We start from the raw sequence: 23,031 nt of genomic DNA, 5'->3' as shown, positions 1-23,031 counted from the left end.
ATAGCACTCTAAAACGCCTAATTACCTCCCTTTAAAGGATATCCGCGAGTTCTACTACTATATACTTCTTCGTCGTTAGAATAAAGAGGCTTATCTTTATATAGCGGTCGACTATTACGAGGATCGTAGTATATACGTAGGTACCGAGCTTACTCGGCGGGAGATCGGTAATAAAGTCTATCGTTAATTCTTGCTAAGGTCGGGTCGGTATAGGCAGAGCAGCGAGCTCGCTATATAGGCGATAGCGTTTCGCCTTCGACCGTTAACAAATTCTATAGGTACGGATATAGGCCGTAATATCCTCGGCTATCTTCGGCTAGAAGTACTTTCGGCGTATTAGGTCTATAGTCTTAGCTATACTAAAGTATCTAGCTAAAGGGTCGTCGTAGTATATATATATTAGTTACGTACGTAAGGCGTAGTCCTTAGGGATATATAGCGCATCGCCGTAGTAAATAAGGTTACTACGACGAGAATAGCTAGGCGGGAGGTTAGAACTACTTAACGAGGCTAAGCTACCCGACGGCGAGCTTGTCTCGTATAAGCCTCCTCCTCTCGCTTACTCTAGCTATTACAAAGTGCGTACGAAACTAAGGATTATATTAGGTGTCTTGTAGTAGGGCCCGTTATTCCTAACGATAGTAGCCGCTACTCTTACGGGACTGCTAATAAAACTCTTACGTTCCGCTAGCGCTATACTAGCGTCTCGTATCCTAATATATATAATAGAGATACGTTTTATAATCGGCTCGATATCCTCGGGCAGATTTAACTATAGAGCTAGTTTCGACTATAATATAGGAAGAAGGTTGTTTACCGCCTACGACTCGCTCTCGTAGTTGCTATATCGTAAAGGCGCATCGGCTAGATTTCGTTTACTAGCCCGATGTTCAATAGTAAAGTTAAAAGGTATAAGGAAGGTTGCCTATCTTACTTGCCTTCCGACGAGCTACTTTATCTTTATAAAGCCTTTAAGATTAGCGTAGTCGACAACTACGCGGGTCGTATACTAAGCGCTATCGAGGTACGGGCGCTAATGCTTAAAGGACTCGATAACCGCTAGGAGCTTCTAGTTATAGGTCTTATAATTCGTCTCGGCTAGGACTATTTTTTATAACTAGAAGGCAATAGGGTACTAATTCCTATCTTCGCTCTATTATAATATAATTCCTACTAAGGCAAACGTAGAGGCATCGGTCTCGATACGTAGGGGCTTCGTAGGATTATAGTATCGCAATATCGAGGCCGAGCTAAAGGTAGCCTTTAGCTAGCGGAACGCTTACTCCTCGCTTTCGCCCTACGGGACCTAACCTAGCTTCCGGCTATTTACGGCGCCTTTTAATAGGGCGGTTAGCGGTATAACGATTCGGGAGTAATTTAGGATAAACCTCCGATAGAAGTTATAGAATCTAAGGAAGGATTAAACCTCCTTTAGCGTTAATAGGCGAGGCTATTCGGTAATAGCGTTTACCCTACGCTAATCTATCGACACGCCTTCGGTGCTAACGATAAACCCTAGGAATTCGACTTCTTTCTTCTAGAAGGAACATTTCTTCCTGTTTGCGTATAGCGCAAACTTTCTAAGCCGCGTAAGGATAGCGCGTACGTCTCGTATATAGTCCTCTCGCGTTTTGCTATAGATAAGAATATCGTTAAGGTAGACGATATAGCAAATATTAACTAGGCTAGCTAACGCCCTATTAATATATCCTTAAAACGTAGTAGGAGTATTAGTAAGCCTAAAAGGCATTACCTTATACTCGAAGTGCCCGTACCGCGTACGGAACGTAGTCTTCTACTCGTCGCCTCGCTTAATACGGATACGGTAATATATATCCTAAAGGTCTAAGGACGTATACTATTCGGCGTCCTTAAGCCTATTAAGCGTTTCGCTAATAAGAGGTAGGGGGTAACGATTTTTAATAGTAATCTCGTTTAGCCCCCTATAATCGACGTAGAGTCTTAGACTACTATCCTTCTTTAGTGCGAATAGGATCGGCGTACCCGCCTCGCTTATACTAAGCTAGATCTAATCGTTGTCTAAGGCTAAGCTTAGGTAATTACGAAGGTCGCTAAGCTCTCTTCCTAAAGAATAGTAGAGAGGTTTATATAGCGGCTTCGTTCTAGGGATTAGGTCGATCGTATACTCTACGTCTTCGGGGAGCTTACGTCTCGCTTCGGGCGTTATTATAAAGACGTCTTCGAAGTCTTTAAATTCTTCTAGTAAGGAGGAACCTTTAGCGATGTCGCGGAGCTAGCGAACGCTAATCGTATATACGTATAGAGCGTTACGTGTATCCTTCTAGAATTCCTACAGTTCCCGTACGCGTATCGTACGCGCTACGGTTTCGTTCCTATAGGTCTAGGCATCCGTCGAGCTATTAACGATTACCTTTTAATCGCGCCTCTAAGGCCTACTAAGAATAATATTAGGGAGGGGCATTTCGAAAGTATAGAACACTCCGGTAGTAATACGTTCTTAGCCTATAGAGTTAGCGATCCGTAAGCGTAGATAATACGCTCCGTAGTAGTATCCTCGGTCGCCCTAGAAACTGTCGGTACTAGGTAGCACGGTATTAACAATCCGCTAAGGCTAGTATCGTAGAACGAATTCTTAAGATACTATATTAATATTAGTAGTATTATCTAATAAGCATTCGACGGACACTTCCCCTTCTTATATAACGATTGCTCTACGTACGCGTCCCGTAGGTACTACTACTACTAAGCTACTTAGTTGAGATTCCGTACCTATCCCTAGCTCTTAGGAGGTGCCTTGTCTTTTCCCTTAGCCTTCGAGTCGTTCTTCTTCTCGTTAGCGTTAGCGGCTACCTTACGTACCGTAGGGTTGTCGTCTTTCTAGAGATAGCGGTTCGGGTACGCGTTCTTATAATAGCCTTTCTAGCGACAGCTATAACATTCGACCTTACTAATGTTATACCCGCCTTACGAGTTATCGCCCTTCGTATGCTTTCCGCCTATACTACGGTCGCGATTTGACTACTACTTACGGGCCTAACTATTAGATCGACGCTTCTTGCCTTTACTACCTCCGGTTTTATCGTAGTTACGATCCTTACGTTTACTAGACGGCTTATTAGGGGTCTCGATGCGCGTCGCAAGCTCTATAAGTTCGTAACGCGTCGTTAGCACCGTATAGTATTTAATAATCGCGCTACGAATCGCCGGCTAGAGTTTAAAGAGGAGATAGCGGATCCTATACTCCTCGCTATAGTCCCTAAGTTAATCTTCGAGTACTACGAGCTTAAGGGTAAAGCTTTAGACTAACTGTCCCTTACGCTAACGGGCTGCCTTATACTCGAGGGTTACGTCTAGTATGCGGTTTATAGGGTCCCTAACGTAGTCCCGATAGAAGGTTTTAAAGTCCTAGTAGGTGTAATTCTATAGGTCCTTAAGGCTGTTTTTATTATACTATTACTCCTACGTATCGCCTACGAGGTATATAACACTATAAAGTACCTTGCTTTCGTCCGTATAATAGGTAGCTCCGGATAGTGCAAAGGTAATAGAAAGTTCTCTAAGGAATCGCCTCGACTCCTTAATTGTATCGCCTTTAAAGGGCTTAGGTTCTTTTAGGCGAGGCTTAATAGCCGCAAGACTAGCGACTACGTAGCTTATACTAGGCATAGTAGCTATGCTTAGCGTACTTCCGGAAAGAGGTAGTCGATACGAGATAGATTTAGCTCTCTAAGATTTAGGCCTCTAAATCGACTTATTAGCTAATTCTTCCTCGTCCTCGTCCTCGTCTAGGGATAGGGTCCTCGTAGGACCCTCGCCGGCAGTGCCGCTACTCGGAGCTAGCGTATCGCCTACGTCCTTAAGGGCACGAAGACGCGTATTCTCTCGCTTAGCTTCTTAAGCCTAGACTTCTAGCCTAAGCACTTCTTACTTAGCTAGAAATCGTTCGAGCCGTAGGCGGGTCGCTTCTTAGCGCGCCTAGTATTCGGCTTCGTCTTATTGTATCGCCGCGTCGTTTTCTAATGCTATCGGCGCTCCTAGGGCATTATTCTACGCGTTTCCCGCGCCCGGCGCGTTCGGATCGCTTGCGTTTATCTTTCGGGGTTCTATAGGCCGCTACGAAGGGTAGACGGTTTAGAACTATAAGAAAATAGGTATATAGCAACGTATAGAACACCCTCTACTAATCGCCGTAGTAGAAAGTAGAACTAAACCGTACCTTTCTTAGAACAGGGCAGAGTGTTTACTATTAACTAGGCTACGCACGGATAGTATATATACCGAGCCGGTAACCGAGTATGTCCGTACGAGCGACCGAGCTTTTCCGCGTATACGCTAAGCAGGCTTTGCGCTAGCGCGACAGCATCGCAGTGTACGTAATAATATTACATAATTGTTATATAGGCTTGCTAAGGCATAATAGGAGACTTCACTTGCTTAGGTTCTTACAATCGGCTATAATCTAACCCCCTCTATACTAATCCTTTACTTTACTATTATTATAATTTTCTAGACACTCCTATTAATATCTAATTAGTACGCCTTTTAATATCCCTTACGTTAATAGATACCTCTTAACGAATCTTAATAAATAAGCTAACGATTTCTTATATAGCTAAGAGGTTGCTCGCTTAGTTAGGTAGTATAGTATAAGTATTAGCTTACTAGCGGTAGGCTTAAGCTACCTAACTACTAGCGTACTGTAAATAAAGGTCTATATTACTACTACCTATAGCGATAGGAACGCTGCTTTTCTTTCTCCTTTTATTAAGCTACTTTAAATACGGACCCTAACGGTAGTAGTAGTATTATAGAGCGTTCCTATAGAAAATACGCCCTATAGTAATAGACTTTAAAGAGTTAGTATTAAAATCCTTACTATTGTTAGTTAATAGTCGTTAATAGTAGTTCTATTAGTATACTTACTAGCTAGCGAGGCGCTCGGTTAAGTAGCCGTATAAGTACGGCGCGTAGTATTAACTTACGCTAATAGGTATACGAGCGGTATTTAACTATCGTTACGATAGATACGTAGTTGCCTTTAGGTACCTACTATGTTCGTTATCGTATAGTACGTACTAGAAGGCGTAAGTAGCGCTATTAGGGGATCGACTTAATAGACTAGTCTACCTATTTAAAAATAGTAGGCGTCTAGAGCGGTACGAGGTAATAAAGCTATATACGTTAATTCGTATTATAGTAAGTCGTTCGTTACTCTAAGTTCTTGTCTTTCTAACGTAGTACGTAAGCCCTTCCGTAACCTATAATAGAAGGTAGTCCCTCTAGCGGCTTCGTCGGACTTAATTACTTAGTTATAACTATTCGCCCCTTTTTATAGTATACTTTAGCTAAAATAGCAGTATCTTAACGGTCTAGGCGGATATCTATTATTTAGCCGCTTTTATAGTATTAAATAAGAGTAGTAGTACGCTCTTTAGATATAGATACTATATACTATATACTACTTAACTTTAACCTAGTAATGCTATATGATTACTTATATAGTAGCCTCCGTATAGCGCTATTTTATCCGAGCCTAGCGGGCCTATTTCGCTACTTTCTTCGCGTCTTTAGCTTCTTTCTTAGAATTTAATACTACTTCTTGCTTTTAGATTAGGTCGCTATACTTAGATTCTACAAGCTTCGGATTAATTGCCCTAAATTACTGTAAGACTTTCGCCTTTAGTAGTAATAGGACTGCCTACTATACTATCGCTAGGTCGCTAAGAAGGAGGTTAATATTAGTAATACGTTTCCCGAGGGCTACTTATATATTGTCTCTATCTTTAGTTAGTCTTAGGTATTCGAGTAGAATATAGGCGGGCGTCTATCGTTAAGAGTCGTATCCTTTCTCGTTATTATATAGGCTATAGAAGGGCTACCGACTACTCTAATACTATATAGGTATTATTTAAGCGCTATCTTTCTAGTACGTATTTAGGTAATAATACTTAGACCCTATAGTAGTTCGGGTTAGTTTAATTTAGCTTACTAAGAAACTAGTATATAGACCGGTTTACCGGCTACGTACTAGCTACGGGTACAAACCCGATCTAAAACATTCCGAAATATAAATACAATCGTAGAGTATATATAATATACTATCCCTATAGTGTTCCGGACTCGATCCGAGGTCGTTATATATCGTTATATATAGTCGGAGTTTAGTCGGATTTTCTTAGAAACTAGTTTAGACTAGCGGGGTAGCAAACTAAACCGGAACTAAACCGGAGGGATACTATAAGAAAACTAAACTATATACGTTTTATAGTTCGCAAACCGAGCTACTTCGGGGTCTAATAATACTTGCTATTAGCTAGCTAGCCTACTTATATCTTTAAAGGACGCTTAGGGTTATAAACCTACTAGAAAAAAAGATAAATAAGAAGTAAAATATCTAGAAAAGCGATTTTCTTTTCTTTATATCTTTTTATCTAGAAGGTTTACGGCTTAGTAATATAGGATAAAAAGGTTCTTTTTTTAGTATAGTATTAGGCAAAAGTTTTATAAGTTACCTATTTATCGTTCTAGGGTAGCTTAGGATCGCTTAGGATTACTCGGAATTGCTCGCGATCGATAGGATCGATAGAATCGTCGCGATCGGTAAAAAAGTTTTCGTAACGCCCTAAGTAGGTTTATTAAGTATATCGATAACGTTAGTTACATTTACGGCTTTTATCTTAATATCGTTTTAGTATATCGCGAATATTAGTTAGGAGTCTAAGGTAATACTTAGTATTTTTACCGCCTTTAATAGTTCGGATTACTATACCTCAAAATTCGATAGTAAATGCGTAGGTATATACCGTTTAGTATCTCGAGCCTAGGGCGTAAAAGTAGATAAGCTAGACTTTAGCCGTCTATTAACCTAGCGGAGAAATAAGAAATTCGAGATAAATATAGTCTCGACAAACTTTAAATAATAAGCTATTCTAGCATTTTATAGTAGGTATATAGTTTAGAATAGCGTCAATTTTATATACTTAGTATATTATAGTACTATATTAATAAATTATATCGAATAGTATAGAAGAATAGAAAGGAATAGCGCTATAAGTTCTAGAAATACGATATAGAGTTTAATATCTATAAGTAAGGTATATCTACTACTAGAGTTATTTAACTTTTAAATCGCCGTAGTATAAAGACGTCTCTCTCTACTAAGTATATAGTATCTATAGTATCTAGCGAATACTAATAAGACGTATTATAACGCTCCTTAGCCGCTAAGGCTACTCTTTTAGATCTACTCGGTAGTACCTATTTAAATTTTCCTATAGCGAAGGGACTAAGAACTACTATCTTAAAATAAGTATTTATAATCCTAGCTTAGGACTAATAAATACTTTAAAGACTAGTATACGATTTTCTCCTATAGAATCTAATAAGTATTATAGTATAAGCTACTCCGTAACGATTAATTATAGAAAGATAATAAGATTAGGGTAATACAGATCTTAAGTTTTGCTAGCCGATTTTAGACTATATAAGAGCCTAGTAGACGAGTATATCTAAAAGTCTAGGAGAGTATTTTCTTCGAATATATACTTAATAGTTAGGAAGCGACGTTACTCGGTTTAGGATACTATCGGTTAATAGAAGAGGAGAAGGATATATAGTATAGTCTAGATAGTCGCTTAACTAGCCTAGATATCTATAATTAAAGACCTCGTTTTAGAATATAATTATAATTATCTCCTTTCTAATTCGTCTATCGCTACTATTATCTATCTTAGCCTTAGGGAAAAGGTATACTCTAAAGAGTATAAATATCGACTATATAGTATTAATACTCTACTATTAAGAATCTAGGCGCTATAGAGATATTAGTATCGGGGCCGTCGTATCTATACTCTAGATATCGAGTATAGTCCGTAACTAGTACAAGATCTAGAGGTTTATACCTACTAGTAGTTTATATAAGAAGACTAGTAGTTAACGACATTTAATAAGATTAAGTATATTTATCTAGCTCTACGCGAACGACGTAAAGGCAAAGTTATAAAAGCCGATATTCTACTAAGCTTCTTAATTCAATCGAGATCTGTAATAGTAAGAACAGGTATATTAGAGGCTGCATAGTTGGATATATATCGCAGGTTCTGTCCTAATAAAAAAGATCCTTACCGAGAAGGTAGACGGACCGCGACTTTGACATGTAGCCTCGAGGTCTTCGCCGACAATCTCATCGCGGACATGCGTACTACTAGCATCTAGGACACTCCTGCGGGTGCCCCAATCTCATCGGCTTCGGCGCTATCTTTAGCTCGACCAAAAGTGTCCTTGAACTCGTGCGCTCGACGCAGTCGTCCTGCATCGCCAGCGATGAGCACTCGTTATGCCCTACGCAATCGCACTCGCAAAGTCTTCAAGATACCAGCTCTACTTGCTCGTGTTTGTTTTCGTCCTCGTGCTTCAGCATGCTATAAGACCAACAGGAGAGCTTGACGAGTTAGGCAAGGGTATCTCAAGACATTGAGTGGTAGGAACCAGGCATGGATGGCTGCCAAAAGTTCATTCTTTGACTGATATAATACACCAAACCCATCAAAATGCGTCTACGACAATGGTAGCTAAGAATGCGTTACCAAAAATACAATGTTGTCGTATCTTACATGCAAAGGGGTATCATGTATCGCTCAAAAGTCATGCCCTTCAACCTAGTTGCCATGGTGTTGCACTGTCGCCATCCGCAAACCGGCGCCACTTATGAATGTCATCATTCGACTAACGCTCTAGCGCCTCCAGACTCAGCTTCTTCAGCTCCGACAGACTCGCCTCAAGCAGCTTTTTGAATCGATTGTGCGTCTCCTCCGCCTCCGTATACGAAGCTTCAGCGCGATCGGAATGAGAGACCTGAAGGAGACCAAGCTGTTTGTGCACATCCTTCCACACTCTGGCCGGCTTCGAGGCTGTATCTCGGCTGGCAAGCTCTTCTCGGAGGAAGGCTTCAGCAGCAGCACGACGGTGAGCCGGGGCATCCTCAGCAGTGCGTCGAAGGCCAGCGATGTATGCGTCGTCGGGATGGTCTGCAGGTGGCTTGGAGCTGATGGCGGAGCTTATGGCGGAGCGCAGGACCCGAAACTGTTCAACAGACCGAGAAGATGTCATCCCTCTATCGAGATGAAGGCGAATTTCCTCCATAACACCCTGAGAAGCCACCTGGGCCATCTCAATAGCATTCGCCTTTTCACGAAGCTCCTCCAGCGTGGTGTTCGGTCTGCTTTGGACTTGCATAGGCGGCGATGTCGGCATACGACCAATCAAACCCATATCTTCGGACATCTGGGCGGCAGTATGCATGGCGAACAGCCACAGATGACCGTCGATGGTTTCGCTGATGGTTCGACCCAGTGTAAGAAGGACAGCACACGCAGCGGCGGACCCAGCAATCTCGATTAGACGGTTCCGAGTTCCCTTCGCAGTGTCGCCATATGTCCGAAATGAGGGAAGACGTACTGTAGTGCAGGACAGGAAGCGGCGAGCAGGCTGAACCTCATTCTGTGTGCCTGTTGTGGCAGGGCGCGGGCGCACGCTTTCAAGAAGGGCACAGATGCGCGGCATCAAAGCGGAAGCCACATTACTGTCTCGGGCCTGAGCGTTGTTTTCCTCTTGAGCTTGAAAAGCATCTTTCTCCAGATCGACCTTGGTAATCATCTCTTCCGGGCAGTGAAGCGTAAGCGAGTCGGTCTGCGGGTGGTACTCAGCAAGAATCCAGCGGCGGTTCTCATCGGCGAGGGCAAGGCAGAGAGGACGACCGAGCGTCGAGGCATCGGATAGAACAGCAGTATCGGCGCCATCGGCACTAGGTCGGCAGGATGCGAGAAGTTGCCCATCAGCTGAGCTCGGCTGGAAAAAGTCGAAAGCGCCTTGCATAAGGTGAGCGAAGTTGTTCGTCTCGGTGGAGAGTTCGGCGAAGGCAGATTCAAAGGGCGAGGTGTCCGTGATCTCGTCGCTGAAGCGCACACGCTTGGTAGGCCTATTGACATCTTGGCCCCTCATCGTGACGTTGTTGCGTTTGCTCATGTGGAAAGGCAAGCTCGATGCGTGACCTGGGCGCGGGCGACAACACGGGCTGTCACTGTTGTCGTCAATGGTGGACAGCAGCGGCAGGGTATGGGGCTTCACGATGCTGGGCTCTGCAGTTTTGTTGATGGAGTTGGTGGAATTGGTGGGGTTCGGGAAAGAAGAAGTCGGGATAGCTGCGCCATAGGTAGACGTGGCTGACTTCTGAAGCGAGGACGGCTCGTTCCGCATATTCGCCTCCACGCTCTGAGCCTGGGGGTCGCTCTGACTCTGCTCGTGGTCGGAGTCCTGCTGGCCACAGTCGAAGCCTCCAAAAGAGTCGTCGTCCTGAAGAAAAGAGGTGTCTTGTTCGGCCATTCCGTCTAGCTGCTGCTGATCATCTTCATCAATCTCAAGGCTGTCGTCGGCTTTGTGAGCGCCGGAAAGTGGTCTACGGAATCTGCCTTGTTCGATTGATTGCTCAGTAGTCTCTCCATCGGTAGTCTCTTCGTCTGGCTCATCATTCTGCTCTTCATGTCGTGTCTGATCAAGCGTATTTGGTCCCATTCGCTGCACACCTCCCGGCACCTGCAGCGCTTCATCCCTGCCCATATGTACAGCGCTACGATCGCTCTGCTCCTTATGCGAAGGATGTAGCTCTGGCTCAGACACATCTTGTAGGCCATTCCAATTGCTCGCGTGTATGGCAGTGGAGGCCTTTGATAATGCTTGCTTGCTCGCCTTTTTCCCAGAGCGTCCTCCGTGTGTCTCCGTCCACTGCTTCGGTCTGCTACGAGGCTTCGTCGGCTGCATTCCGTCCGCCTGACATGATTCGAGTGCGCCACGGGCGTGTCGTGGCTGGATGCCTTGTTGGCCGGTCTCTGTGGGGTCTGCTCTGCGTGCTGCTTGAATGCGCCCGACGGCATCGGCGAAGGACAGATTGGGGATGGCGGAAAGGTCGCGAAGGGCCGAGAGGAACTGATGACTCTGGCAGGCAGCGTCGCCGAAAATTGCGTAGAGAATGAGGAAGTTGAACTCGCCGCTAAGCCTCCATGGATTGCGGGTTGGGTCGTTGAGGGCATTCAATTGCGTTACGACTCGGCGGTTTACCATACGACCTTCCACGGCAAGCCGAAGCTCGCGAAGGAGTGCAACATGTGGTTCATCTTGCAGTGCAAATGTGAGAGCAGAGGTCGTTGCCGCCGGGCACGTAGCGTATTGGCGCCAGAGTTGCTGGAAGAGTTCAAGCTTCTTGTCGATTTCGGCTTCGGCGGCGAGGGCTTCGACAGCAGTCGGTGGTACAACATTATCTTCTGGGGGGACATCAGAAGAAGTGTATCGTCGGCGAGCCATATTTGAGGCGTGTGTGAGGCCAGCGCACATCGTTGCTGCGCTGCTCGTGGGTGAGTTGGCAGCTAATACTGGCACAAGGTTCAGCCGCGGTCTCGGTCTCGGGAATGGGCCTTGTCGAGTACCGCCCCATCCATCTCAGGAACACGAACTTCCTGCTTCCATCACCACTCCATCGTGTACCAACGCCTACATGTCCATGTCGACGCCCCCTCCACAAAAGAAGTGCCCCGATTTCTCCTCCACACTCCCACCATCGCCGCCCGCCTCGCACGAAGCCTCACCATCGCACCCAGGCCTGCCGCGGGCTTCCGCGATCCCATCTCATCTTGTATCAGACGCGCACTCCATTACTGGAAGTCTGCGAGCTATCTTTTCGGGTCAATATACACCGCAGCACGCGCGCGTCACTTTTCACACTTCGGCCGCCGAATTCGAGCGACTGCACGACGAATTCCTTGCGCCGGGCGCAGATTGCGACGGCACCGACGACGACGACTTCAAGACCTGGTGTAGCAACAAATTGCGTTGGGACTGGGACCCGCACACCGAGGAATTCTCCTTGCGCATGCCGGATGTCCTTCACGAGTCGTTTATCAAGCAGCTGCGAACGCATGTGCTGAAGAGGCGGGATGAGCTGGCAGACAGGTGGCACGCCAGCGGCAATGCCAATGCCGCGGCGGTGTTGCGCATGATTAAGGATGAGGGCAACTCCACCATCACGTTTGATCACAGGCAGAGGATGAAGAACTGGGGGGCGCGGGACACCGAAGAGCTGAGCGCGCATAGGAGAGGAGCCTCCGGAGAACTTGAGAGCTTACAAGAATCTGCCCAAGTGGACATAACGACAACTTTTGGATCATCGACCTCCCGGGAAACGGAGGGAAAGGCAGCTCAGAGAATACCAGACATCGCGCTGATGCACGAGGAGCAGAGACACTATCCACCGTTGGTTATGGAGATCGGAAATTCACAGTCGATAGAATCACTTTCTCTCACTGGCGAAGCCTACATCCTAGACAGCGACAATTTCATCAAGACTGTGGTTGCTCTCAAACTCCCTTACCTACCGAAATCGACCCAGAAGGCGGCGAAATCGGGAAAGACTCCGGACCGTTCAGCAACTGTCACCCTCTGGCGCTCTGCGCTGAACGCGAGTGGAATGGGTGATGTTGAAATCTCCATAGACAAGGTCCCCTTCCGTAACGACAAAGGCCAGACGCAACAAGGCGAGTTCCAGCTCCTAGTTCGCGATGCCATGCCACCGTCAATCATCCAGAACGAGGATCCGACTTCTACTACCTTCCTCACACAGTCAGAGTTGAACGAGACGCTTGCAAAAATCACCTTTGCTGAGCTGAGTGCGATGCTAACAGCGGCTGATGAAGAAAAACGTAAGAGCTTACGTCCCGTAGAACAGAGGTTTGGACAGCAGGGGCAGGTCGGGACTCGAAAAAGGCGGAGGAAGAGCCCGAACGCAGAGTGGCTTTGTGCGGACATTGCTGCTACAGATTTGGGGCATGTGGAGCATTTAGGTATAGATCAGGTTGAGGATACTATCGCTAGTCGTATAGCGAAGAGGAGGAAAAGCCGAGATAGTCTTTAATGTAAGCAATTTGGGATCCCGGCACTGTAGTACTAGTCTTTAGATATGCACATTAAAGAATATATCTGTTTAGATAAAGACTATTAATAACTCCCTTGTCTTAACTACTAAACTTTAAGTAGTATAGGTTATATCCTATACTAAATATATAAAGAACTTCGTTATCGGGTACCGCCTAGTATAAGTAATATTTAGAGTAGATACTATCGCTATAATAATAATAATTATAATAAGGGCGATAACGATAGAAATAGTCCTACTAGTCGGGAAGCTTCTTCTTATAGAGGTAATATAGAAGGTAGTATAGAAGGCAATCTACTAGTCTAGTAGCCTAGTACTTAAGCTCGCTAAGAGATAGATAAAAAGGACTTAGATAAGAAAACTAATATTACTATCCCTAACGTCCGCTATCGTAGCTAACGTATAACTCTAAAGAAGAAGAACGCTAGTATTATCAATCTCTATAGTAGCCTTATATTACTATCTAAGAAGGTAATCTTTATATATATAGATAATAAAAGTACTAAGACTTACTAGAACTATATAATTTAAGGCCTCTTTTATTCTAAGACTCGTATAAGCGTAGAAGAAATACGCGAAGAGTTAACTAGCTTAATTAGTCGTCGATTCTTTAATAAGTATCAACTAGAAGATAGTATTTTAGTATAAAGCTTTATAAATATATACTAGGTATTTCGTAATCCTACCGCTATCTAGTATAGCTTTCTTAAGGCCTAGGATCTTCTAAATAAAAGGATTAGCGTAATATTATCTAGAAGCGTATCTTTATAATTACGTAAGTAGTAATATACTCGCTAGTATAGAGTTATAGAGGAGAACGCCGACTACTAGAGCCTTAAGGTTAAGCTATAGGCTTAGACCGGACGCTTCTAGATTAGAGATAATAAGTTTAACTATAAGGCGAAGCGTTAGTAGTAGGTAGATTAGATTTAGCTTTATTTATATAGGTATCTATTTACTAACTTTAAAAATATAACTAAGTCTATCTTACTAACTCGTATATCGCTCTATATAATAATATTCTAGAATACGGCGTTACTAATAATATACTAGACCGCTTAAAGCTATTTAAAGTTAAAAATGTTATTAATAAAATAGATAGGGATAATAACGGGCTATTCTAGATTAACTAGGCTATAGTATAGAAATAGAGCGCCTAGCTAGGCCGCCTAATAGTTATACTTTGCCCTAGCTCGGACTAAGTCTAGAGGAGACGCCTATCGGCTAGGGATTATATATAGTAAAGATAGTAATAGATAGCTAAGACTAGTCCTTAATAAGTAGTATAAGCGTAGATATTATATTTAAGGTACTATCTTAGCCGAATATCTCGGTATATATATAACTATATACTTAAATTACTCTCGTACTAGTCCTAGGAAATAGCGATAACTCTCCTCTTATACTTTACTATACTTATTACTATAGATTCGATATTAAAGTCGTCGATCGCGCTTTAACGCTCCGGTCTATTCGTACTTCTTATTCTATAGTAAAAATCCGTATATAAAATACTATAGCCTAAGGCTAGTTAGTTCTAACCTACGGATCTAATATTATACTAAGACCTACCTAAAATTAGCAGTATATAGTATAGGCGGGACGAGTAGGTCGTAGGTAGAGGTATATATATAGGGAACTGTACGCTATAGGCCTAGTATTCGATATCTCTTAAGTAGCTACGAGGGGTCGGCGTAGTATTACGTATATATATATATATATTAAAGGATTGTAAATAATAAAGAGAAGAGAATAATTATAGAAAGAACTATATTATAGCTAAATAAGATACATTCCTTATATCTATCCTTCTATATATTGTCGTAGCTATCTCCCTATATATCTTATATATATATATATTAAGGGAAAAGGAAAGATACAAAAGTGTACCCCTATACTAAGCTAGGTTTCCCTACTATATTTTCTCTCCCGGACTAAGAAGTCTATCCTTAGACTAACGCTTCCTTACCTCCCGGACTAAGAAACCTTAAACATATAAAGAAATTAAATTAACTATTCTACGAAGGTATCCTAGCTAGCTAGCTACTATAGGCCTACTACTTATTTCTTCCTACTACGAGCCGTTAGCCTACTATAGTTTCCTCTACGACCCTAACTACTATAATTACCGCTACGCCCTTGCTAGTTAAACTAGTTAATAAGAGCCTAGGTCCGCGTCGCCTTAGCTCGTATATCCTAGCGAGTTTGTCGCTTATTCGGATTAGGCTCTAGACCCCGTAGTAGTTCGGGTTAGTTTGGTTTAGTTTACTAAGCCGAAACTCTAGTTTAGTTTAGGTTAGTTTGCTAAGCAACTATATAAGTAGCTAGTTCGAACTATATAATTTATCGGTTTTTAAGAAGTGTACGAATGTATACGTAGCTTTAAGCAAGCCCTTTATAAGACTTAGCAGTATAGCCGGTAGCGTAGCCGGTAGCGTAGCCGGCATTTTTAGTCCTTAGTACTTATAGAATTTTCGAATCCTACTTAGGCTACGTAGTTGTATAAAGGTACTTATATAACCTTAAATCTATAGACAATTAGCTAAGGGCACTAACTAATTAAAAGCATATATATATATATATAAGGCATTATAGTTTAGTTCGGAAACTGCACTCCTTAGGTATAAATTTTATCCTTTCGTTTACGGTTCAATTCCCTAACTACTTAGTAGAATGTCTTTATCTAGATCTAGGTAGAACTTATCGATTTCCGTCGAAGCTCTCCTTAAGAAGTTCTAGCACTTTCCTACTAAACTATACTCTAATATTAAGTACTAAGATAGCTCCTCCCTCGATATCGGTACTATATACGAAATAGCTATAAGGTAGCTCTATAGGGCGTTCTACTAGTTACTCGCTATACTACGGCCGAATGCTAGTTCGTTCCTTAGAACTCTAGGTTATTTAGTAGATATTAAGGATAGGGTAGGTAGTAACTTCGTATTATATAAGGAAGTAGAGGCTACTATAGAGGAGTCCTTTAACCTATAGAAGATAGTAAAAGATATAGAGGTAGCTATAGGTCTAGGTACCTAGTTGAATTTCTAGTAGGTAGAGTATAAGGATATTTAGTAGGAGTATTAAGTAGAGTTGCGAAAGCAGGTATATAATATAGTCTAGAGAACAGGGATAATGCCTATAACTATAAGTATTAGGTTCTTCAATCTTCCTCCTTTTTTCCTTGTTTGCTTTTTATAAAAATCCAAACTAATACAAATTAACTAGAATGTCTATCTTCTTTTAGTTCTTTATAAGACCTAGTAGCGTAGCCGGCAGCGTAGCCGGTAGCGTAGTCGGCCTTTTTACTCCTAAGCACTAACGGGTTTTTCGAAGACTTCTATTCTATACGGCTAATAAAGTATACTATACTATATAGGTATGCTTAGAGAGTATTTAGAGCGCGGTATACAGCGCCGTATAATAGCGGCTTATTTCGTATATAGAAAAGCTTATAGACGACACTACGAACATCCTTCCTACTAGTATATCTATCCTATCTAGCACTATCTCGAATATAGATATTCTAGCCTTTTAGAATCTAATCGAGTGCTTTAAAATCCTTGTCTATAATCGTTATACGCTTCGCGTAGATAGCTATAAGGTTAACCGCTAAAATAGTATTAGTATAGTCCGAAAAGAGGTAGAAGAGAAACATATATTCGAAGATACGAACTAGGTAGGCTTCTATAGCCTCTTAAAGGGCGCCTATCGCGGAGGCTTAGAAGCGAAGGTCCGTTCTATAATCCTAGGTAATTTCGCGAATAAATCGTTAGAAAGGAGCTTTACGGATTAGGAGCTTAGAACTCTTCTAATACTACCGAATCTTACGGAGGGCTACGGCTAAAGAAGGATTAGTAAAAAGATAGTAAGAATGCCGGCTACGCTACCGGCTATAAATAGGACTTACTTCCTAGGCGCTATCGACGCTTCGTACGATTGCTACTAGTAGTAGAAGCGCTAGTTATCGTCTTGCGTAGAGCCTTGCCCGCCGTTATCTTACGCGGAGCCTTACTCGCGACGCCCTTTCTAGTACCGGAGCTAGCGGTAGTAGTAGTAGCCCTCTTACGTTAATATACTATACTCGTTCTATTATTTCCGGTCTTATTATAATCCGTAGAAGCAGTAGACTCGTTCTATAATTTCCGGTCTTATTATAATCCGTAGAAGCAGTAGGTCCCTTCTTGCGAGGCGTCGTAACTTAGTTAAGTAGACTCGCTATTATAAAAGTCGTCGAATTAAGGAAAAAAGTGCGTTACGAAGGTATACGAAGGCGCGCGCAGAGCGAGGGTATTACGGAGGTAGTAGATATAGAGCGTAGAGATATAGGTATCGATACGAAGGTTAAATATAGCGAGAGAGGTAGTATCGCGGTATCGCTAGGCAATAGAGTAAGCTTCGCGTAAGCCTATATTATAGTAACGTTAGAGTAAGGAAAGAAGGCAGGTACGGCTAAAAAAGGTAGGTACGGCTAAAAAAGGCAGGTACGGCAGACTTTGAAATATAGCCGGTATATATAGCCGGTATAGTAATAGGCGAAAGCCTCCTTTTAATAAATAGCCGGCGTAATAATAGTATCCTACTATAGTATAGATATTCTTTAGTAATGCCTTTACTAGCTATAGTAATCTTATAAGTAACCTAGGCCTATTACTAGTAAATATAAGAAATATTAGGTAGGCTATACTAAACAAGCTAGTTATTTAGTAAGAAAAGGCCTACTACCGTCTCTATATACTAGCTACGAGTGCCGGCTATCGCTCTAAATTTAACTCCGCCCTATCTCGGAGGCTAAGGTACCGAGCGGAAACCCTATAGCTTATATTTACTCGGTTGTCGCGGAGCGCTTATAGGTAAGGTATTAGAAAAGAGTATAAAAAGTACGAGAAGAGTACTCTAGGATATAGATCGTAAGTAAATAAGAGTAGCACGCCTAGTTATTTATATAGTACGTTACTCTATACGACTAAGAGCCTATATTATCTTATACTTCGCTTATAAGACCTCGACTCTACTAGTATACTATCGATCTCCTCCTCGGTCGCTAATACGCTATCTTAATTCTTCTTCGAGTTGCCGGACTTAGTACGTATCTATAGCTATGCAATAGCGCTACGTATTATAGAGAATTTCTCGTTAAAGTTTCTCTCTCGTAGGCTTACTATCTGCCTCGTAGTATAGAGGATTAAAGTGCTAATACTAAAGAATCTCCTTATAGTTAAGATACTAGGGCTCCTTAGGACCTTTGTGTTTTAGGTCTAAATAGAGACGTATTATAAACGTTCTATCGCCCTTTCGTAGGCTTACTATCTACCTCGTAGTATAGAGGATTAAAGTGCTAATGCTAAAGAATCTCCTTATAGTTAGGATGCTAGGGCTCCTTAGGACCTTTGTATTTTAGGTCTAAATAGAGACATATTATAAACGTTCTATCGCCCTTTCGCTTACTATCCGCTAGGTCGCGATATACGAAGAAACTAATCTAAATATAGCTCGTCTCTATAATAGCCGGGTAAATATAGAGCGCTAGGTTTCTACTTTATACCTTAGATTTAGGGACGGCGCGGAGATAAAATTAGAAATATAGCTAGTACCTATAGCCGGTAAAAGGATACGAAAATAGGCCTCCTCCTAGGTTAATCTAACGACTAAATACAATTTCTAACTAATCCGCTATAAACCGACGCCGAATTTTAGCTAGAAGCTATATATCTTTATTTTAAAGAGTAACCCGCTTCGTATAGATAGTAAGGAGGTTTAAAAGCTTAAGCTCGGTTACGAGAAATGCCTCCGTAGCTTCCTAAAGAGCACTAATCGCCTTAGCCGTAAATCGCATACTAGACCGAAAATCTAATATAATTTCTCGGATAAGTCGCTAGAAGGGAGTCTTAGGGATTAAAAGCTCGGTCCCTCTTTTGTTTTAGAAAAGCCGGATCTAGCGAAGGGTAATAGTACCTAGTTTAAAGCGCCGCTTCTTTATCGTCGAGTCCTACCTTATTCCCTTTTTTTTAATAGAAAGATAACTTTTCTTCGTAATAGTCTTCGTCCGCCTACTCTTTTTAGCCTTCTCCTATCTACCTAAAGCCTTCTTGTTTTTCGGTACTGTTTTCCGAGGAATCCCCTTCCTTCGTATATACTATAGAGAGTCTTACTCTTCCGATATCTCGTTCTCGCTACAGTCTCCCTATACTTAGCTTACTTTACCCTTGCCCTTTAGCCTCTAAAGATATTTATCTACGCGTTTAGGCGACGAGGGTATATCGGTAGGACCTAGAAAATTAATAAGTATATAATCGTAAGGAGATATTAATACTTCTTGCCTTCTAGAATAAATAGTCTTCTATTAAACCGCCTTAGTAGGTTATCGTTAGATTCGTATAAAGGATAGTAGCTTAAGGAAGGGGAAGTAGCCGGCTTAGGAAGGCCCGAAGAGCCGAATCCTTAAGGTATGTTTGTTTTTAAGAATATAGGGAAAGGGAAGAAGGAGAGGAAGAGCGAATAGAGAATTAGAAATAGTCCGTAGATAAGCGGGGTCGGTTGCTATAGCAACTAGTCTGTTTAGGTCCTAGGAATTCGAAACACATTTCGGATATATACCGGCTATATACGCCGGCTATATTACCTTATACGTAAACGCTTCGTCTCCTTAAAGCTACTCTAAGCCTATATACGTTTCCGCTTCTCGACCTAGTATCGCCTTCTACCTCCGCCCTCCTCCTCTTCGTTATCGCTAATTAGGGTTTCGCTTAGACTAAATTTCGTATTCTTTTCGCGCTCCTAGGTTTCTTCGATCTTAAGGTTTTCTAATTCCTCGATTAACTCCTTTAGTATAATCTTTAGTAACCTGCCTTAGCGACTCTAGTAGAGGAGATAGTATTAGAATACTATAATAGATTCGAAGATAGTAAGCGAGTATATTCGATTAAAGCGGCCCTAGTAACGAGCGATACTAAAAGACCTCTTATAGCCTATACCTACGCTCGGGATAGCGAGGACGTCCTAAGCGACCGACGCTATCGTTAGAAACTTAGGCTCTAACCGCTACTATATAGCGAGAATATCGTCTCCGAATTCGTCTAGAAGACCGGTAAGATCTAGAGATTATTAGCCCTCTTTCCGAGCCTACGGATTTATACTTACTCGCGCGCCGATAGAGATCGAACTCTTCTTTATTCCCTTTAGTAGTTGCTTCCTCTTCTACCTCTATTTCCTACCTACGAAATAGGTATAATATCGGAGCCCTCTAAACCTTCTTTTTCTTTATAGGAGCTATATTTAGACTAGTTTCTTTCCGACGCTCGTAGAATATCTTTTCTAGAATAGTCTAGTAATGCTTCGGCTATACCTCGTCCGCCTTCTATTCCGGCCTCTACTAGTATATATCCTTTTCTACCGGGTTAAGTAAGTACGTAACGCTATAGATATCCCTAAACGACTTAAAGGTAGCACTATAATATTTATATAACTTAGTATAGGAGCTGTCTATAGCTTTCGTTATAGCTACTTTCTAGAGAACGCTCTTCTTAGCTAGCTTAGCTACGGTTTCCTCGAGCTCGTTAAAGAGCTAGTTATAGTACGTAAAGACAAGGTAGATCGTCGGTCCTCGGGTTCTTCTAATCGTAGTAGTAACCTTCGCGTAATACTTACTAATATCGACGAGATACTCTACTTAGCGCTATTCGGCAGCGGTAAGGCCGAGCTACTTAATACCTTCGGAACTCTAATAGATCTCGAGAGCGGTACGTAAAGTATATCCCCTCGTAACTATATAGAAAGTCGAATCGAACCGGGTCTTAACGTCTTAGGTAAAACAGAGTAGGCGCTAAGGAGGCCGCTTTTACTATCGCTTATTCTATACGATATTCTAGGCATCGGTTTTAGGGCGCTCGATTAGGTTCTTTTAAATAGCCTCGAATCGGTTATATCTCTATAAGCTCGAGTTCGTATATATTACTAGACGACGAAGCTAGAGAAAAAGAGTTAGAACTATACTAGGTTGCCGGCTATAGGTACCGGCTACGGACAAAAGTTATACCTTATATAAAACGAGAGCGGGCTCTCTACCTTATCCTATCTTATTACTATAACGAGTTTCTCGACTTTCGACTTTACCTTATCCTTATCTAGGATCTTCTATTAGTCGTCGTTTAATAGTGCAATTTTAAGCGTCTTAAAGAGGGCTCGGATCGCGATTTAAACTATATTAGCGAGGTAGGGAAACTTCTATAAGGATATAACTAGCAACGACGTCGGCTCCGATTTAATAGGGCTAGGGCTATTACTAGGCTCCTCTTTATCGTTATCGTCGTACGTATTATCGTACGTATCCGGAATCGTAGCGAGCTTAATATTCGGAAGATTAAGCTAGATTATAGACCTTATAATCTCCTCTACGTACTCGACCCTATCGATATAATTAGTAATTTTAAAGACATATACGAGTAAATTGTATATATAACGCCTTATATAATGTTCGATTATTACTAGCGTTGTTTATAGTAATCGAGATTAGTTTCGTTATTACGCTAACCCTATCTATTGCCGTATAGATAAGCTTCGCTATATCCTTACTAGTATAGGAACCTAGAATTTTAGGGAATCCGATTATAAGTTCCTAGAGTTTCTAATCCGAATTAATAAAGTATAGTATAATCGAAAGGAAGGAGGCTCTTATAGTCCGGCTTAACTAGCTATCGATAGTAATAGCTACTCGGCGAGTATTACGGAGGATCTCCCGAATATCGTCTAACGCAGCCTCTTTATTCTTTTCGAATATAATACGCTAGGTTGTCGCGCCGAGAAATAGGGGAGGGTAGTTTATAAGATATAGGTATATCTTCTATATAGACTCCCTTTCGTAGAAGTCTTCCGGAAGACCGTTTATAGCTAGCATTTCGTTTACTAGTTGCTTAAAGTCTTCGGGAGAGAAATCGGTAGCCTTTAATCCTAGAGCTTCCTTAAGCGTAGCCTATAATAATTAGCTAGATCTCTACGGTTAATTAAAGTAGCCGGAATCTATAGCTAGTAGCTATAGCCGGTAGCTATAGCTAGTAGCTATAGCCGGTAGCTATAGCTAGTAGCTATAGCCGGCAGCTATAGCCGGTATTTTAGAAAACGTACCTCTTTCTAGAACGCTATATCTATATTAACTCTCCTCTCTCCTTAAGATTCCCGATACCGTTTAGAATAGAGATAGTTCGTAGGCGATAAGTTCCTATCCCCTAGTTTCGGGTGTTTTAAGATTAAACCGTAGAAGTTATAGACAATTACTAGTTAACCTTTAAGTCGAGAAGTCGTATAACGGTGCAATACTGTTAGGACTAAAGAGGTTATACGTAATTGGTATGTAACTAGGCTCGAGTGAAGCTAGGGTCTTAATGCCTTAGGCAGGGCTTAGCGCTTAGCGTTAGGCTAACTAGCCTGCCTTCCTCCCTCTCCTCTTAGATCTCTATCGAATACTACCTGTACCTACTACTACCCTATCTACCTGCTAATATACCCTTCTTATATAGTATTCGATCCACCCTTTAAGGGTAGTAGCTAGATAGTCCTTATTTCAAGCTTTTAGCGGTATAGCTACAAACAAGACTAATCTAACTATATTGCGCCTAAAGAATAGGACCTATACGTACTATTCTACTAAAACAACCGTACTAATTATCAAGCAAGGCCTTCTATACGGCCTATTACACTAAGTTAAGCATACCAAGCCGATATCTACTAATTCCGCTATATCCGTATCTTAGGGGCTAACAATACATCGTTAGTGTCGCCCCTTATAATAGCCGGTTTATTACGAAAGAACAACCGTGCTGCCGCTAGTAGCGCTAGCAATGACAACACTAGTAGCATAGCACCTACTAAAGTGCCTCCTACTAAAGAGCCTGCCGGAGAGCCTATTAAAGAAGAACCTATAATTCTAGGTAATAATCTAGAATTGCCTGTTAACGACATTCTTAACAATATTGTTAATCGACGATATAGCTAGCTAGCCTTTAGCCCCTAACTAGTAGAGAGACTCTAAGAAGCTACCTAAAACAGGCTTACTACCCTACGTTAAGAACAATAGCTAA

General features: G+C 42.0%; 2 protein-coding genes across 2 annotated transcripts; one reads left to right on the top strand and one right to left on the bottom strand.

Annotated features, from left to right (window-relative positions):
- Nucleotides 1-864: 864 nt before the first annotated feature.
- On the bottom strand, nt 865-11,097 carry MYCFIDRAFT_180039 (uncharacterized protein; the record flags this gene model as incomplete). The annotated part of the gene is made up of 8 exons (XM_007934022.1): nt 865-878; nt 8,136-8,163; nt 8,202-8,311; nt 8,337-8,361; nt 8,412-8,482; nt 8,506-8,552; nt 8,595-8,685; nt 8,712-11,097. 8 exons carry the CDS (start codon nt 11,095-11,097, stop codon nt 865-867), a joined length of 2,772 nt encoding a protein of 923 aa, XP_007932213.1.
- Nucleotides 11,098-11,139: 42 nt separating this feature from the next.
- MYCFIDRAFT_180038 (uncharacterized protein) lies at nt 11,140-22,822 on the top strand (the record flags this gene model as incomplete). Its single annotated transcript, XM_007934021.1, has 6 exons — nt 11,140-11,156; nt 11,199-11,317; nt 11,361-12,728; nt 12,770-12,816; nt 12,846-12,856; nt 22,813-22,822. The coding sequence occupies 6 exons, from the start codon at nt 11,140-11,142 to the stop codon at nt 22,820-22,822; spliced, it is 1,572 nt and encodes a 523-aa protein (XP_007932212.1).
- Nucleotides 22,823-23,031: the final 209 nt, after the last annotated feature.

The sequence above is a fragment of the Pseudocercospora fijiensis genome, assembly GCF_000340215.1.
Source record: "Pseudocercospora fijiensis CIRAD86 unplaced genomic scaffold MYCFIscaffold_13, whole genome shotgun sequence".
Taxonomy (NCBI): domain Eukaryota; kingdom Fungi; phylum Ascomycota; class Dothideomycetes; order Mycosphaerellales; family Mycosphaerellaceae; genus Pseudocercospora; species Pseudocercospora fijiensis.
This window is presented reverse-complemented; position numbering and strand designations above follow the sequence as displayed.